Source organism: Salmo salar, chromosome 01 (genome assembly GCF_965601325.2).
Source record: "Salmo salar chromosome 01, fSalSal1, whole genome shotgun sequence".
In the NCBI taxonomy this organism is placed as follows: Eukaryota; Metazoa; Chordata; class Actinopteri; order Salmoniformes; family Salmonidae; genus Salmo; species Salmo salar.
The window spans coordinates 102,942,501-102,960,155 of record NC_138291.1 but is presented as its reverse complement, the minus strand read 5'-3'; the positions used below and the strand labels follow the sequence as shown (position 1 = coordinate 102,960,155).

The following is a 17,655-nucleotide window of genomic DNA, read 5'->3' as shown; positions in this document are numbered from 1 at the left end:
TCACAGGCAATGTGTATTGGAAGAGATTTTGCCCAGCATACACCCCTCCAACCAGACATGCTTTATCTACTCATTTTCTGGGTGCAGAGTTCAAGTGAAGGTCAAGCAAATCATAGAGAAAGTAGACTGTATTGCAATAATATGATGGGTGGTTGAATGTTCGTGGGCAAGGAATAATTAACTACATCACCTCCACCAATCAACCAGTATTCTACAAGAGCACAGACACAAGGGACAACAGACACACCGGTCTCTACATTGCAGATGAGCTGAAGGCAGTCATCAATGACCTTGGACTACTGAAGGTATTTGCACTGGTGACAGACAATGCTGTGAACATGAAGACTGCTTGGTCTAAAGTGGAGGAGTCCTACCCTGACATCACACCCATTGGCTGTGCTGCTCATGCTTTGAATCTGCTCCACAAGGACAACATGGCACTGAAAACACTCTACAAGAGAGCCAAGGAAATGGTTAGGTATGTGAAGGGTCATCAAGTTATAGCAGCAATCTACCTCAACAAGCAGTGAGAAGTATAAGAGCACCACATTGAAGCTGCCCAGCAACACCTGTTGGGGTGGTGTTGTCATCATGTTTGACAGTCTCCTGAAGGAGAAGGAGTCTCCAAGAAATTGCCATATCACACTCTGCTGATATGGACAGCCCCATCAAGAGCATCCTCCTGGATGATGTATTTTGTGAGAGTGGTAAGCAGCCTGAAACTCCTGAAACCTGTAGCAGTAGCTATTGCATGGATTGAGGGAGACAATGCCATCCTGTCTGATGTTCAGACTCTACTTGCAGATGTAAGAGAAGAAATCTGTACTGCCCTGCCCACTTCACTGTTTCTCAAAGCAGAGGAAACTGCACTTCTGAAGTACATCAAAAAGCGTGAAGACTTCTGCCTGAAGCCCATACACGCCACAGCGTACATGTTGGACCCCAAGTATGCTGGCAAGAGCATCCTGTCTGGTGCAGAGATCAACAAGGCCTATGGTGTCATCACTACCATGTCTCGCCACCTTGGCCTGGATGAGGGAAAGGTTCTTGGCATTCTTTCGAAGTAACTGGTCCTTGTTTGGGAACACAATCACCAAAGCACGCAAACAGGCTGACCAATACAAGGGTTGAAAAATTGGTGGCGATCAGGGCAAATTTAGGCTTTTTGAGCCTGACAACAAGCCATCCTCAACAAGCTTGGAAAGTTACAGTGAAGATGAGGCCTCAGTCTGATGTTCAAGAGGTGGACATTGAGGAGGTCCAGGGAGAAGACATGGAAGCCTGAGAGGAAGACAACCAAAGCTCTAGTTTCTAGACTATCATTTTACAGATGCATGTTGAAAACGTTTTTGGGAGATGCGATGGATCATTCAATATTCCCTTTTGTTGTTCAGTGAAATCATCCCATGTGAAGAGTCAACTCATTTAATTAAAGTTCAAATTGTAAGAATTGTTTTTTAAATTTCTATTGGAAGGATTTAGTCATTTGCAATTATGTCTACTTATGATAAGGTGAAATGTTTGTTTCTGTCTCCATATGATATGGTAAATATCCAAAGCAAAAAACATCTACATTTAAATTGTATTAATATTAATTTGCTTATATTTCTGTTAATTCCCATATAAACTCAGCAAAAAAGGAAACGTCCTCTCACCGTCAACTGTGTTTATTTTCAGCAAACTTAACATGTGTAGATATTTGTATGAACATAAGATTCAACAACTGAGACATAAACTGAACAAGTTCCACAGACATGTGACTAACAGAAATAGAATAATGTGTCCCTGAACAAAGGGGGGGGGGGTCAAATCAAAAGTAACAGTCAGTATCTGGTGTGGCCACCATCTGCATTAAGTACAGCAGTGCATCTCTTCCTCATGGACTGCACCAGATTTGCCAGTTCTTGCTGTGAGATGTTACCCCACTTTTCCACCAAGGCACCTGCAAGTTCCCGGACATTTCTGGTGGGATTGGCCCTAGCCTTCACCCTCCGATCCAACAGGTCCCAGACGTCCTCCGCTGTGGCTCAGTTGGTAGAGCATGATGTTTGCAACGCCAGCATGGTGTGTGCAACGCCAGGGTTGTGGGTTCGATTCCCACGGGGGGCCAGTACAAAAAAAAATACATGGAACGCTCTGGATAAGAGCTTCTGCTAAATGCTGCTAAATGACTAAAATGTAATTATAAATGTGCTCAATGGGATTGAGTTTCGGGCTCTTCGCTGGCCATGGCAGAACACTGACATTCCTGTCTTGCAGGAAGTCACGCACAGAACGAGCAGTATGGCTTGTGGCATTGGCATGCTGTAGGGTCATGTCAGGATGAGCCTGCAGGAAGGGTACCACATGAGGGAGGAAGATGTCTTCCCTGTAACACACAGCATTGAGATTGCCTGCAATGACGACAAGCTCAGTCCGATGATGCTGTGACACACGGCCCCAGACCATGACGGACCCTCCACCTCCAAATCTATCCGGCTCCAGAGTACAGTACTTGGTGTAACGCTCATTCCTTCGACGATAAACGCGAATCCGACCATCACCCCTGGTGAGACAAAACCACGACTCGTCAGTGAAGAGCACTTTTTTGCCAGTCCTGTCTGGTCCAGCGACAGTAGGTTTATGCCCATAGGTGACGTTGTTGCCGGTGAGGACCTGCCTTACAACAGGCCTACAAGCCCTCAGTCCAGCCTTTCTCAGCCTATTGCGGACAGTGAGCACCTATGGAGGGATTGTGCATTCCTGGTGTAACTCGGGCAGTTCTTGTTGCCATCCTGTACCTGGGGTTTGCTCTGTGTTAAGAAATGTAATTCTTGAAAATAATGTTTTAGGATTTATTTTTGTATTCAGCTACCGAACATTTAAGTACAGCAAGAAAACTAATTAAACCCGCATTATCTAGCTAGCTAGTTAACCATATATTACAATATTCCAGAAGTGTTAAATAACTAGTGTTAGCCAAGTTCTACTTTGAAAATTGATGAGCTAATGTTAACATCGTTAGCTATGTTGGCTATAATATTGTAACACGTTAGCTAGCTAACGTAGCTACCCAACTTACCGGTTGCGCAGTCCCTCTACCACCGCCTCTCCTAATATGGACGACACCTTCTCCAGCTGGTCCATATGAATGGTCTCTCAGCGCCCTTCTTTTTAGCAGCCGTCTTGATGTCAGACCACTATTTTTTACGGCGGCGACACTGTCCCTTGCCATACCCCCGTCGGCAGACACTGTCCCTTGCCTCGGCCACTCTCGCCCATCCTCTCTTTTTGGTCTCTGCCGTGACCCCGCAGTTTAAGTCTCCCCAACTGCGACCTTTTCCTGGCTGCTATTCTCTCCACCATCACTTGAAGCTCTTGTTTGCTGAAGTTTTATTGTGCTTTCCTTGGTTGTCCATTTTAGTTTTTGATATAGCTAGTCTGATGGCTATAATGTGTGAACAAATAACATTTGTTTTTGTTTATGAAGGGTTCGCAAGCCAACTACAAAAACATTTTTTATTGAGACATGGTGCAGATAAATGTAATAAAATTGAAATATCGCTTTATTATAGTGGGCCAAATCCTATCATCCCTGTCACATCTGCATATTTATTGGTTTCAAACACGTCACTAATGTCAATGCAACATAAGATATTTACAAACTTCCTAGGAATTCAACGTTTCTTAAGAACATTTTGACTAATTGAACTTATTTTTCTTCCTTAAACTTCTTACGTTTTTTTTGTAAGTAAAGATTTGTGAATCTGCCCCCAGGTGTTTTGCCCTGATAGACAGCAGTACTCTGGAGCAGACCAGAGAGGAGACAGAGACAGAGAAGATGACCCATCTGGAGAGCCTGGTGGAGCTGGGACTATCTTCTACCTTCAGCACCATCCTCACACAGTGCTCTATAGACATCTTCAAGGTAGGCCACATAACTCACTGTACACCTACGCCTTTCTCACTGTGTGTGTCCTTTAAAGTAACAAAATCTGGAAAAAGTCAAGAGGTCTGAATACTTTCCCGAAGCCGCTGTACATGCATATGATTATGTGAATGTATCCTTTGGTTTGAATGTATCCTTTGTGTTGTTCAGGTGGCTCTGGAGAAGGTCTTTAACTTTGCCACCACCAATATCTTTGAGACTCGTGTGGCTGGCAGGATGGTGGCTGACATGTGCAGAGCAGCCTCCAAGGTTCACCCTGCACAGTCTCTGAAGCTTTTGGTACCACACTGCTGCAATGCCATAAACCAGCTCGCTGTCAGTAAGTGCTCACTAAGCCGGACATTTGTTCTGGATGTGTTCTGTTGGAGTGGAGGGCTATAAAGCCAATCTGGATTTGGTCTTAATTTGAGACTGTTGTTGATTTTAATATGGTGGGGTTAGAGTTGGGGAGAAGTGGGAATCAATGGATCGTTGTTCTGACTTGGTCTCGGAGTATCTCACTCTGTTTCTTGGTTATTGATTTCCAGATGAGGAGGTGTTGAGTGAGGAGGAACTGGATAAGGAGTTACTATGGAACCTTCAGCTACTGTCAGAGGTGAGGTCATCATCCTGCATCCATACCGACTGAGACATTCGCTACTTCCCTTCACCTCTCAGTAGACTAGACACCAAACAGGAAAACACTTTTGAAACGGGAGTTACTTACCTAAAGTTGTCCAATAAGAAAGCTAATTTTTATTTTCCGTTGCAAACGTTTTCCGTTGTGTACCTTAATGAACAGAACACAGGGTGGGCCTGTATGTTCTCTCCTAACCCTCCTTCCCTCCTGTTGTCTCCTTGTCCTCCCCAGGTGACTCGTGTGGACGGGGACAAGATCCTCCCCTATAGCACCCAGCTGGTTCAGATCCTGCAGCTGACCCTCCATCTGAAGTGTAAACAGGGCTACACGCTGGCCTGTAACCTGCTGCATCATATCCTGAGGTCTACAGCCCTCATCTACCCCACAGAGTACTGCAGTGTACCAGGAAGCTTTCAGCAGCCCACACAGGACTACCTGCCCATCAAGGTACGTACAGGGTTAGATGTACTAAGGTTGGTGTTAGGGGTATGTAGAGGTTGGTGTTAGGGGCTCTATAGCCCTCACCTTCCCCACAGAGAACTGCACTGTACCAGGTGGCTTTCAACAGCCCATACAGGACTACCTACCTACCCACAAGGTATCAAGTTCAGAACTTTACTTTTAGTTGTATATTCTCTAAATTCCTGCCTACCAAATTTCTACAACATTCTCTTTAGGGCGAATAACTTTTTATAACCCAGACAGACCCCAAACAATGGTGCTTCTGTCCATTTCTATCACAAATTGTGGTACTTTTATTACTTTTTACGTGATCTCATCCTGATTGGTCTGATCACTCAACAGCCACTCTGGACCTTGTGATACAAAGTGTGTAGGATGTTCACTCATGGCTCTACAATGTAGATGAAAAACAGGTCAATTCAAGAGGGTGCTAAAACATTTGTCATAACATTAGTTTTCTTTGCCCTATGTCATTATAAATCACATTGAATTAATCTTTTCAATTTTTTTCTACAATATTATAACCTTAATATACACTGCTCCAAAAAATAAAGGGAACACTTAAACAACACAATGTAACTGTCCCGTGTGGCTCAGTTGGTAGAGCATGGTGTTTGCAACGCCAGGGTTGTGGGTTCGATTCCCACGGGGGACCAGTACCGAGAAGAAATGTATGCATTCACTACTGTAAGTCGCTCTGGATAAGACCGTCTGCTAAATGACTAAAATGTAACTCCAAGTCAATCACACTTCTGTGAAATCAAACTGTCCACTTAGGAAGCAACACTGATTGACAATACATTTCACATGCTGTTGTGTAAATGGAATAGACAACAGGTGGAAATTATAGGCAATTAGCAAGACACCCCCAATAAAGGAGTGGTTCTGCAGGTGGGGACCACAGACCACTTCTCAGTTCCTATGCTTCCTGGCTGATGTTTTAGTCACTTGAATGCTGGCGGTGCTTTCACTCTAGTGGTAGCATGAGACGGAGTCTACAACCCACACAAGTGGCTCAGGTAGTGCAGCTCATCCAGGATGGCACATCAATGCGAGCTGTGGCAAGAAGGTTTGCTGTGTCTGTCAGCGTAGTGTCCAGAGCATGGAGGCGCTACCAGGAGACAGGCCAGTACATCAGGAGACGTGGAGGAGGCCGTAGGAGGGTAACAACCCAGCAGCAGGACCGCTACCTCCGCCTTTGTGCAAGGAGGAGCAGGAGAAGCACTGCCAGAGCCCTGCAAAATGACCTCCAGCAGGCCACAAATGTGCATGTGTCTGCTCAAACGGTCAGAAACAGACTCCATGAGGGTGGTATGAGGGCCCGACGTCCACAGGTGGGGGTTGTGCTTACAGCCCAACACCGTGCAGGACGTTTGGCATTTGCCAGAGAACACCAAGATTGGCAAATTCGCCACTGGCGCCCTGTGCTCTTCACAGATGAAAGCAGGTTCACACTGAGCACACGTGACAGACGTGACAGAGTCTGGAGACGCCGTGGAGAACGTTCTGCTGCCTGCAACATCCTCCAGGCTGACCGGTTTGGCGGTGGGTCAGTCATGGTGTGGGGTGGCATTTCTTTGGGGGGCCGCACAGCTCTCCATGTGCTCACCAGAGGTAGCCTAACTGCCATTAGGTACCGAGATGAGATCCTCAGACCCCTTGTGAGACCATATGCTGGTGCGGTTGGCCCTGGGTTCCTCCTAATGCAAGACAATGCTAGACCTCATGTGGCTGGAGTGTGTCAGCAGTTCCTGCAAGAGGAAGGCATTGATGCTATCGACTGGCCCGCCCATTCCCCAGACCTGAATCCAATTGAGCACATCTGGGACATCATGTCTCGCTCCATCTACCAACGCCACGTTGCACCACAGACTGTCCAGGAGTTGGCGGATGCTTTAGTCTAGGTCTGGGAGGAGATCCCTCAGGAGACCATCCGCCACCTCATCAGGAGCATGCCCAGGCGTTGTAGGGAGGTCATACAGGCACGTGGATGCCACACACACTACTGAGCCTCATTTTGACTCGTTTTAAGGACATTACATCAAAGTTGGATCAGCCTGTAGTGTGGTTTTCCACTTTAATTTTGAGTGTGACTCCAAATCCAGACCTCCATGGGTTGATAAATTGGATTTCCATTGATTATTTTTGTGTGATTTTGTTGTCAGCACATTCAACTATGTAAAGAAAAAAGTATTTAATAACATTATTTATTTCATTCAGATCTAGGATGTGTTGTTTAAGTGTTCCCTTTATTTTTTTGAGCAGTATACTTGTACTTGACATTGTTGATGAAATAAAAACGTTAATTTGCTGTGACCAGAGCTAGTTTAGACTGTGCTGCTCTTGGTTGTATCTCTTCCATATTTTGCGTTGGGAGGTGGTACCATTTGGAAGTGTTTCCGTGGGTTGGACCAATCAAAATAAGCTTGATCCTCTCGTCATTTAATCTCCATATCCTTGACTTTCTTTGGCTATATTGATGATAAATCTACTTTGAGAGGGGCTGTTTCTATTGCGATTAGAGGGAAAGACCCATACACCATGAAAACAGGATCTGATTGTCTTAGTGGAGGGTGAATATTGGAATTCGGTCTGTTAATTTTTTTAAATATATATATTTAGTCCCTGTTTTGTATTCTGCGGATGTCATTTAGAAAAATACCATGTTTTCACTCACGAACCTTCAGCCACTAATTAGCTTGTCAGTTGATGTTTGAAGTTAGCGCTGTTCTGCCACGAAGCAACGCCACAGAGTTCTATGGAGCAGTGACAGCATTCCATTCCATCTATACATGCTAAATTCTCAGAGTAAATGGTCTAACTTTTGAACCATATATGGTAGAGACATGGGGTTTGGACTATTGTTTTTCGGACGGAGTTCTCTGTTGAATGGATATTTTGTATAAACCTTGAAATAATTAATTAATAATTGTGTAGGTGAACACCCTATTGTGTGTCAAAGGAACCATGCCAGACTAGTTGAGAGGTCCAGGGCATAACATGCCTCTACCCACCAGACAGTTACACAACTCCTCTGTTTCTCCCTCCTGCCTCTCAGGCTTCCCGCAGCCCTCCTCCTGTCCACATAGTCAATGAGAAGGGCCCATGGAGATAGATTGAGGGTACACCTCCCATCTTTGCCCATAGGAAGTCCCTTTACATGTTGAAATCCCTCCATGGTGCCACTCATGCCATGACAGGATTTTGTGGCAAGTGCGCCTTCTATCCCTCTCTATGGAAGGTCCTTGAGTGTGATCCTATTATGTCATCTCAGGAGAGGCATAATCTCTCCTTTCTCCCGAAGTGTGCACTTGTTCACTTCCCTTCATCGATTTGAAAGGAAATAACTGATATATATGGATACTGCCTACATCAATCCAATGATTTTAAATGTGTGGGGAGTAGTGAACAAGTGCACACTTCAGGAGGAAGGAGAGATTATTGGGACACACCCCAGGGCAGCTTGTTGGCTAGCTCAATGGATTAAAGTCTCTGGCACTAGATGATAAGATGTCTTGTCTGTTGTTCTTTGGGTAGGTCTCCGTACTACAAGACAAGCAGGGCTTTTTGTGAGAGTGTCTGTCTGTCTGTCCGTCTGTCCGTCTGTCTGTCTGTCTGTCTGTCTGTCTGTCTGTCTGTCTGTCTGTCTGTCTGTCTGTCTGTCTGTCTGTCTGTCTGTCTGTCTGTCTGTCTGTCTGTCTGTCTGTCTGTCTGTCTGTCTGTCTGTCTGTCTGTCTGTCTGTCTGTCTGTCTGTCTGTCTGTCTGTCTGTCTGTCTGTCTGTCTGTCTGTCTGTCTGTCTGTCTGTCTGTCTGTCTGTCTGTCTGTCTGTCTGTCTGTCTGTCTGTCTGTCTGTCTGTCTGTCTGTCTGTCTGTCTGTCTGTCTGTCTGTCTGTCTGTCTCGTCTGTCTGTCTGTCTGTCTGTCTGTCTGTCTGTCTGTCTGTCTGTCTGTCTGTCTGTCTGTCTGTCTGTCTGTCTGTCTGTCTGTCTGTCTGTCTGTCTGTCTGTCTGTCTGTCTGTCTGTCTGTCTGTCTGTCTGTCTGTCTGTCTGTCTGTCTGTCTGTCTGTCTGTCTGTCTGTCTGTCTGTCTGTCTGTCTGTCTGTCTGTCTGTCTGTCTGTCTGTCTGTCTGTCTGTCTGTCTGTCTGTCTGTCTGTCTGTCTGTCTGTCTGTCTGTCTGTCTGTCTGTCTGTCTGTCTGTCTGTCTGTCTGTCTGTCTGTCTGTCTGTCTGTCTGTCTGTCTGTCTGTCTGTCTGTCTGTCTGTCTGTCTGTCTGTCTGTCTGTCTGTCTGTCTGTCTGTCTGTCTGTCTGTCTGTCTGTCTGTCTGTCTGTCTGTCTGTCTGTCTGTCTGTCTGTCTGTCTGTCTGTCTGTCTGTCTGTCTGTCTGTCTGTCTGTCTGTCTGTCTGTCTGTCTGTCTGTCTGTCTGTCTGTCTGTCTGTCTGTCTGTCTGTCTGTCTGTCTGTCTGTCTGTCTGTCTGTCTGTCTGTCTGTCTGTCTGTCTGTCTGTCTGTCTGTCTGTCTGTCTGTCTGTCTGTCTGTCTGTCTGTCTGTCTGTCTGTCTGTCTGTCTGTCTGTCTGTCTGTCTGTCTGTCTGTCTGTCTGTCTGTCTGTCTGTCTGTCTGTCTGTCTGTCTGTCTGTCTGTCTGTCTGTCTGTCTGTCTGTCTGTCTGTCTGTCTGTCTGTCTGTCTGTCTGTCTGTCTGTCTGTCTGTCTGTCTGTCTGTCTGTCTGTCTGTCTGTCTGTCTGTCTGTCTGTCTGTCTGTCTGTCTGTCTGTCTGTCTGTCTGTCTGTCTGTCTGTCTGTCTGTCTGTCTGTCTGTCTGTCTGTCTGTCTGTCTGTCTGTCTGTCTGTCTGTCTGTCTGTCTGTCTGTCTGTCTGTCTGTCTGTCTGTCTGTCTGTCTGTCTGTCTGTCTGTCTGTCTGTCTGTCTGTCTGTCTGTCTGTCTGTCTGTCTGTCTGTCTGTCTGTCTGTCTGTCTGTCTGTCTGTCTGTCTGTCTGTCTGTCTGTCTGTCTGTCTGTCTGTCTGTCTGTCTGTCTGTCTGTCTGTCTGTCTGTCTGTCTGTCTGTCTGACTGACTGACTGACTGACTGATTCAGCCAAAATTCAGTACAATGTGCTTCCATCTTTTGGATTTGCCCCAAGGCCGAGCGTCGATGATGCATAGATTAGAGGTCGACCGATTATGATTTTTCAATACCGATTATTGGAGGACCAAAAAAGCCGATGCCGATTAATTGGACATTTTTTTTTATTTTATTTGTAATAATGACAATTACAACAATACTGAATGAACACTTATTTTAACTTAATATAATACATCAATAACACTTCCCATTTACCGTGGGACAGTAACAGAAGGAGCAGTAGTAGAAGCGTAACATGAGTTTGATGACCATCACTCACCTCTCCTCCATCAAACACATTCCAAAGCCTTCTTCTTTCTTCTGAGAACCATTAACTTTTAACATGACCCAGTCTCTTTAATTTCCTATTATTCATTTAATATCTCAATGTTCAAAGTTTAGCACATCCCAACAGGGGCCTAGTTACAGTTTTGACTTAAATCGTCTTGAAAATCTTAAAATGGCTGGCTAGCAATGATCAACAACAAACTTATCAAAGCTTTAGTCATTTTTAAAAGAATGTGCAAATATTGTACAACCCAGGTGTGCAAAGCTCGTAGACTTACCCAAGAAGACTCACAGCTGTAATCGCTGGCAAAGGTGATTCTAGCATGTGTCGATCCACTTTCCAAGTGCCTTTTGATGGTGTAGGAAACTGTGCTCACTGACACCTTGGCTTTCTTTGCAATTTCTCTAAAGGAAAGACCTACACTTTGAAGGGTTATAATGGTCTGTCTGTCTTCCTTTGTTAATTGCCTTTTTCTCACCATCTTAATAGCAATATACTACTTCCTGCAGTACAATACTGTCCAAATAATGCTTAAGAAGGTGTAGTAACAGTCTTTTCCAACACTGCTTTTATACACACAGAGGGTTTCTAAGTAATCAACCAAAGCTTTGAGGCTTAATTTACTTCCATTGCTGCAGAACAGCTGTAAGTTGTTAACCCATTACTTGTTCCCTGAAAAGGCCTTTTTTTGTAACTCTGAAGAATACATTCTTTTTCAGTTTTTGGTGACCTACATTATTATTTGGTGACCTACAGTTTACTGCTTACCTTTACCATTTTCAGGTTATTCACTGGACTTGAACTGCTTAAATTTCAATAATAACTGGAAAAATGGGGGTGTTCAAAAACTTTTGACCAGTAGTGTATACATTATTATATATTGATCTCAACCTTCTCTCCCTCTGTCCAGGACTGGGGTCGTCCGGGGGACCTGTGGAACCTGAATATCCAGTGGCACGTCCCCGGTGTGGAGGAGACCAGATTTGTGTTCTATGTTCTGGACCTGATCTTACAGCCAGAGCTGCTGCGACTGCAGAGATACGCCCAGGGGGAACGGGACATGACCAGGTGAGGGGGGACAAACAGACTGCGTGAAGGCTGTAAGAGGGTCCTATTCATCAGTTATCAAACAAAAGAAAACGGACTGAAAGACTACCTAAACTTGTCCAATAAGAAACACACATTTTTGTTTTCATTTGCGAAATGTTTTGCTACGATATGCCCTAATGAATAGTAAGGACCCAGGGGATTGCCAGGTGAAGGCACATTAAACAGACCATGACAAGTCTGGAGCAGACTGGTGCAGGTGTAAGGATAGGACACTGTACATCAGTGGTCATCAACCGATCGATCGCGATCTCCAAGGCATTCCTAGTCAATCACCAAACATTTATGTAGAAAATCCAATGATAAAGGCATTAAGGCTTGAGCTCCTTTTTATTTTTGCTATGTTTGTGTGTTGCGCTGTTGACGGTAGGTGCTTCTGATTCAGAAGCCCTGCTGCACCTGGTAGGCAAAGTGTTCCCATTTTTAACCATTTAATTTGTCTGAAAAGACAAACTCCGTCTACCCGGCGGACCTGGAGATCTGTGGCTAAATCAAGTGTGCCTACTGCTCTGGCCAATCGAATAGCTCAAATGCCGACCTACAGCTTCCACGACCCGGCTACAGCACTATTTGATATTAGCCTACATGAGATTTAATAACCTTTAAAACTATGACCAGAGGGAGACTGTCAAAAAGCTGCTGTTTTTATGAGTGACTTTATTCGGCACTGTCAACACTGTATTTAGTCAACACTATTACAAAACATAAAATGTGCTTCTCTCTACATCCACTCGTGCTGCATCTGCAATGAATTAGTAGTCAAGTGTATCTATAGCCCTGCGTTTTAATTATTAACAGCAGCTCGTTGTCTATTTTAATGCCGAGGAATATTTAACTTTCTCTGGTCATAGGTGAGAGGCTGCTGCTCTCTCAATTCCTTCAATGACACTAATGCCGTGTTCAAACCAATGGGGAATTTGGAAATCTACGACTTCCGAGCGTTCCAGACAACTGGGGCTGGGGAATCTTTTGAACGGCCATCCAAGTCAGAAACTCTGGCATCTTTCTAAGGCTCCGACTTTCTGACCTGAAGATCACTGACGTCATTATTTGATCTAGTTCCCTGTTGTCTTGAAAGCACCATGACCATCAGATGCAGGTACCATCAGTCCTGTAAAATAAAAAAGCGAATTATTTCAATTTATGCTCAGCTGTGCCTCGCTAAAGGTACACCAACTGATCTATTTTGTTATCACAGCTCAAATTTTGAAATAGGCTATGGTCTGTGAAGAACAATATTGGCGGGCCAGGCATATGGCCATTATGCTGTGATAATGTATTAGGCCTACTGCACAAACCTCATTCCTACAGAACTGTTTTTGTTAAGTTAATGTTTTTTAAAAAAAATGGTCATGTTTAAAAACAATTCTGAGCGCTATATCTTGGCTTGCTTTGTGACTGCGAAGGTGCTCTACACTAATCTAAGAACAAACTAGTGTACTGTTGTCCGACGTGTGCCATTTTCTTCCTGACAAGTTTAGGTGGTTTCACTCTATTTCAAACGTGTTCTCCCCACTTAACCCAACCCCGTTCTGCTTTATAATGTGTAGTCAGTATTGGGGACCCTGCATGTAAATAATCCCATTTCTCAGGGATGACGTCCTGCAGAGTTTGTCTATCGTACAGCACTGCCTTCTGGGAGCAGGAAGTCTGTTTCCACCACTGCGAGGAGAGCCCATCCCAGAACTGTGAGTAGTACACAGTCAAGCTTAATTAATCAAATGTATTTATGAAGGCCTTTTTTACATCAATTGTTGTCAGTGTTTTAATACAGTGTGTTTTAACTATGAAATCTCTCTTTCTCTGTCAGGGTGACTAGCATGGTGAATCTGGGTGAGACCAACCTCTTCACAGGAGTGTCCTATGGTGAGTTGCATGCTTTAGCTCATAGTCATTATTCTGAGGCCTTGGTAACAGACAAAATAGTCCTTGAGCCTTCATAGTTTGCGGTATCACTCACTTGTTGTGGTGACAGCAGTAACTATACGTTGATTTTTATTGTTCCAGAGACATGTTTGCGTGCATGTTATGTAAAACCTCAACTCTCTCTCCTCCAGATGTGTCCAGAGAGAACTACAGAGATGCTATCTGTAGAGTGATGAGGCAGTTGCTACGTGAGTAGTGTTCTCCCTCCCTCCTGTCTGTAACCACAACTCAACCCCCATAGTGTCTCCTCCCTCCCTCCCTCCCTCCTGTCTGTAACCACAACTCAACCCCCATAGTGTCTCCTCCCTCCCTCCCTCCTGTCTGTAACCACAACTCAACCCCAATAGTGTCTCCTCCCTCCCTCCCTCCTGTCTGTAACCACAACTCAACCCCCATAGTGTCTCCTCCCTCCCTCCCTCCCTCCCTCCCTCCCTGGCTCCTCCCTCCCTCCCTCCCTCCCTCCCTCCCTCCCTCCCTCCCTCCCTCCCTCCTGTCTGTAACCACAACTCAACCCCCATAGTGTCTCCTCCCTCCCTCCCTCCCTCCCTCCCTCCCTCCCTCCCTCCTGTCTGTAACCACAACTCAACCCCCATAGTGTCTCCTCCCTCCCTCCCTCCTGTCTGTAACCACAACTCAACCCCCATAGTGTCTCCTCCCTCCCTCCCTCCTGTCTGTAACCACAACTCAACCCCTATAGTGTCTCCTCCCTCCCTCCCTCCTGTCTGTAACCACAACTCAACCCCCATAGTGTCTCCTCCCTCCCTCCCTCCTGTCTGTAACCACAACTCAACCCCCATAGTGTCTCCTCCCTCCCTCCCTCCTGTCTGTAACCACAACTCAACCCCTATAGTGTCTCCTCCCTCCCTCCCTCCTGTCTGTAACCACAACTCAACCCCAATAGTGTCTCCTCCCTCCCTCCCTCCCTCCTGTCTGTAACCACAACTCAACCCCCATAGTGTCTCCTCCCTCCCTCCCTCCTGTCTGTAACCACAACTCAACCCCCATAGTGTCTCCTCCCTCCTGTCTGTAACCACAACTCAACCCCCATAGTGTCTCCTCCCCCTCCCTCCTGTCTGTAACCACAACTCAACCCCCATAGTGTCTCCTCCCTCCCTCCCTCCCTCCCTCCCTCCCTCCCTCCCTCCCTCCCGTCCGTAACCACAACTCAACCCCCATCGTGTCCCCTCCCTCCCTCCCTCCCTCCCTCCCTCCCTCCCTCCCTCCCTCCCTCCCTCCCTCCTGTCTGTAACCACAACTCAACCTCCCATAGTGTCTCCTCCCTCCCTCCCTCCTGTCTGTAACCACAACTCAACCTCCCTAGTGTCTCCTCCCTCCCTCCTGTCTGTAACCACAACTCAACCCCCATAGTGTCTCCTCCCTCCCTCCCTCCTGTCTGTAACCACAACTCAACCCCAATAGTGTCTCCTCCCTCCCTCCTGTCTGTAACCACAACTCAACCCCCATAGTGTCTCCTCCCTCCCTCCTGTCTGTAACCACAACTCAACCCCTATAGTGTCTCCTCCCTCCCTCCTGTCTGTAACCACAACTCAACCCCCATAGTGTCTCCTCCCTCCCTCCCTCCTGTCTGTAACCACAACTCAACCCCCATAGTGTCTCCTCCCTCCCTCCTGTCTGTAACCACAACTCAACCCCCATAGTGTCTCCTCCCTCCCTCCTGTCTGTAACCACAACTCAACCCCCATAGTGTCTCCTCCCTCCCTCCCTCCTGTCTGTAACCACAACTCAACCCCAACCAACAGTGTAAAGCTGTCCAGATGCAACTAGCAGTGTAAAGCTGTCCAGATGCAACTAGCAGTGTAAAGCTGTCCAGATGCAACTAGCAGTGTAAAGCTGTCCAGATGCAACTAGCAGTGTAAAGCTGTCCAGATGCAACTAGCAGTGTAAAGCTGTCCAGATGCAACTAGCAGTGTAAAGCTGTCCAGATGCAACTAGCAGTGTAAAGCTGTCCAGATGCAACTAGCAGTGTAAAGCTGTCCAGATGTAATGTTTTTTTTAAATGTCTTTGTGTCTTATCACTGTCTTCACATGAAGAGCTAATATGTGAAATGGGATGCAACCAGCAAAGTTACATCTAATATTTAGATGATACAGTTATATATTCATGTGCTCCTTCTCTGGTTCAGGCTGTTGAAGAGCTCTAGACTGCTTTTGTCACTGCAGGCCTCCCTTTATGGTCTCAAACTGGTCTTGAATGTACAAAAAACTAAATTCATGACCTTTACCAGAGCTAGAACTCTGCCAGAGAAGGTTAGCATTGTCACATCTGGTGGCTTATCTGTTGAAAAAGTGTCATCCTACAAATACCTAGGTATTTGGTTGGATGACAAGTTGTCCTTTGAAGTTCATGTGGATAATCTTGTGACAAAGCTTAAATTAAAATTGGGTTTTTATTTTGGTAATAAGGCTTGCTTCCGGCTTATGGCTAGAAAGAAGCTTGTTCAGGCCACTTTTCTCTCTGTAGTTGATTATGGTGACTTGTTGTAAATGTGTTCATCTACAAAGCCGTTTTGGGTAAACTCCCTCTTTACCTCTGTAGTCTGGTCTCCTTCACCACCTGCAGTTACCATACCTGGTCTGCTAGGTTGTTGCTACCTAAAGTCCCCAGGACATTCACAGTATTAGGCAAGACTGCCTTCTCTTCTTGTGCACCAGAGGCATGGAATAGTCTACAATCCATGCTTCATCTAGATATGTTAGTGCCAATGAATGAATTTAAAATATTGATGGGAGACTCTGTTACAGGGGGTGTAAATGCTTTTTTTTTTAGGCTAGATCATGTTGTGTTGTATGTTTTAATTATGTGATGTATTGATTGTTGCTGCCTTCTTGGCCAGGTCTCCCTTGAAAAAGAGACTCTGGGTCTCAATGGGCTTTTCCTAGTTAATATTTTTTTTTAAAATTAAACAAAGACATCTAAAACCGCCCCCTAAAACCTGCCCCTAAAACCGATCTAGATCATTTCACTTCATGTCAGTGTAACGGTTTGTTCTGTTTTATGTCCCCAGATCACATTCTGGAACACTCCGAGGATGACACCAAGTCTCTATTCTCCATCATCAAGATCATCAGTGACCTGCTACACTTCAAAGGCTCCCAAAAACACGAGTTTGACTCTCGCTGGAAGAGCTTCAACCTGGTCAAGAAGTCCATGGAGAACAGGGTGAGAGATGTAGCTAGGACGCCATACTGGAGCCGTGGTGGAGTTTGAGTGATAGAATGGAGTATTTCTCTTCAGTGAATGAATGCTGGTCATGTAAGGCACCCACAGACTTATCTAACACATATTTGTAAGAGTTTAGTTTTTCATTTTGAATTGATTCTAGTGTTAACTTCTGATCAGTGCAAGGCCCTTGGCAAAAGTAGTGCATTACATGGGGAATAGGCCCCAGCCTTGGTCTAAACAATAGTTCATTACATAGGGAATAGGCCCCAGCCTTGGTCTAGACAGTAGTTCATTACATAGGGAATAGGCCCCAGCCTTGGTCTAGACAGTAGTTCATTACATAGGGAATAGGCCCCAGCCTTGGTCTAGACAGTAGTTCATTACATAGGGAATAGGCCCCAGCCTTGGTCTAGACAGTAGTTCATTACATAGGGAATAGGCCCCAGCCTTGGTCTAAACAATAGTTCATTACATAGGGAATAGGCCCCAGCCTTGGTCTAGACAGTAGTTCATTACATAGGGAATAGGCCCCAGCCTTGGTCTAGACAGTAGTTCATTACATAGGGAATAGGCCCCGGCCTTGGTCTAGACAGTAGTTCATTACATAGGGAATAGGCCCCGGCCTTGGTCTAGACAGTAGTTCATTACATAGGGAATAGGGTCCGGCCTTGGTCTAGACAGTAGTTCATTACATAGGGAATAGGGTCCAGCCTTGGTCTAGACAGTAGTTCATTACATAGAGAATAAGGCCCAGCGTTGGTCTAGACAGTAGTTCATTACATAGGGAATAGGCCCCGGCCTTGGTCTAGACAGTAGTTCATTACATAGGGAATAGGGTCCGGCCTTGGTCTAGACAGTAGTTCATTACATAGGGAATAGGGTCCAGCCTTGGTCTAGACAGTAGTTCATTACATAGAGAATAAGGCCCAGCGTTGGTCTAGACAGTAGTAACACATTTCTCTCTTCCTGTTCCACCTAAAGCTTCGTGGCAGGAAGCAGCACATCAGAGCCCTACT

At 45.6% G+C, this 17,655-nt stretch overlaps 1 protein-coding gene across 2 annotated transcripts in view; it reads left to right on the top strand.

Annotated features, from left to right (window-relative positions):
* Positions 1-17,655, top strand: part of LOC106611227 (proteasome activator complex subunit 4B) — a 92,629-nt gene that overhangs the window by 36,235 nt on the left and 38,739 nt on the right. For both annotated transcript variants that reach the window (XM_014211221.3, XM_045724975.2), the window contains 10 exons: positions 3,757-3,907; positions 4,079-4,247; positions 4,456-4,523; positions 4,779-4,994; positions 11,333-11,490; positions 13,122-13,217; positions 13,340-13,395; positions 13,587-13,643; positions 16,482-16,636; positions 17,621-17,655. The exon at positions 17,621-17,655 is cut by the window's right edge and continues 28 nt beyond it. In XM_014211221.3, the coding sequence (XP_014066696.2) occupies positions 3,757-3,907; positions 4,079-4,247; positions 4,456-4,523; positions 4,779-4,994; positions 11,333-11,490; positions 13,122-13,217; positions 13,340-13,395; positions 13,587-13,643; positions 16,482-16,636; positions 17,621-17,655 (1,161 nt within the window). The remainder of the gene's footprint in view (positions 1-3,756; positions 3,908-4,078; positions 4,248-4,455; positions 4,524-4,778; positions 4,995-11,332; positions 11,491-13,121; positions 13,218-13,339; positions 13,396-13,586; positions 13,644-16,481; positions 16,637-17,620) is intronic.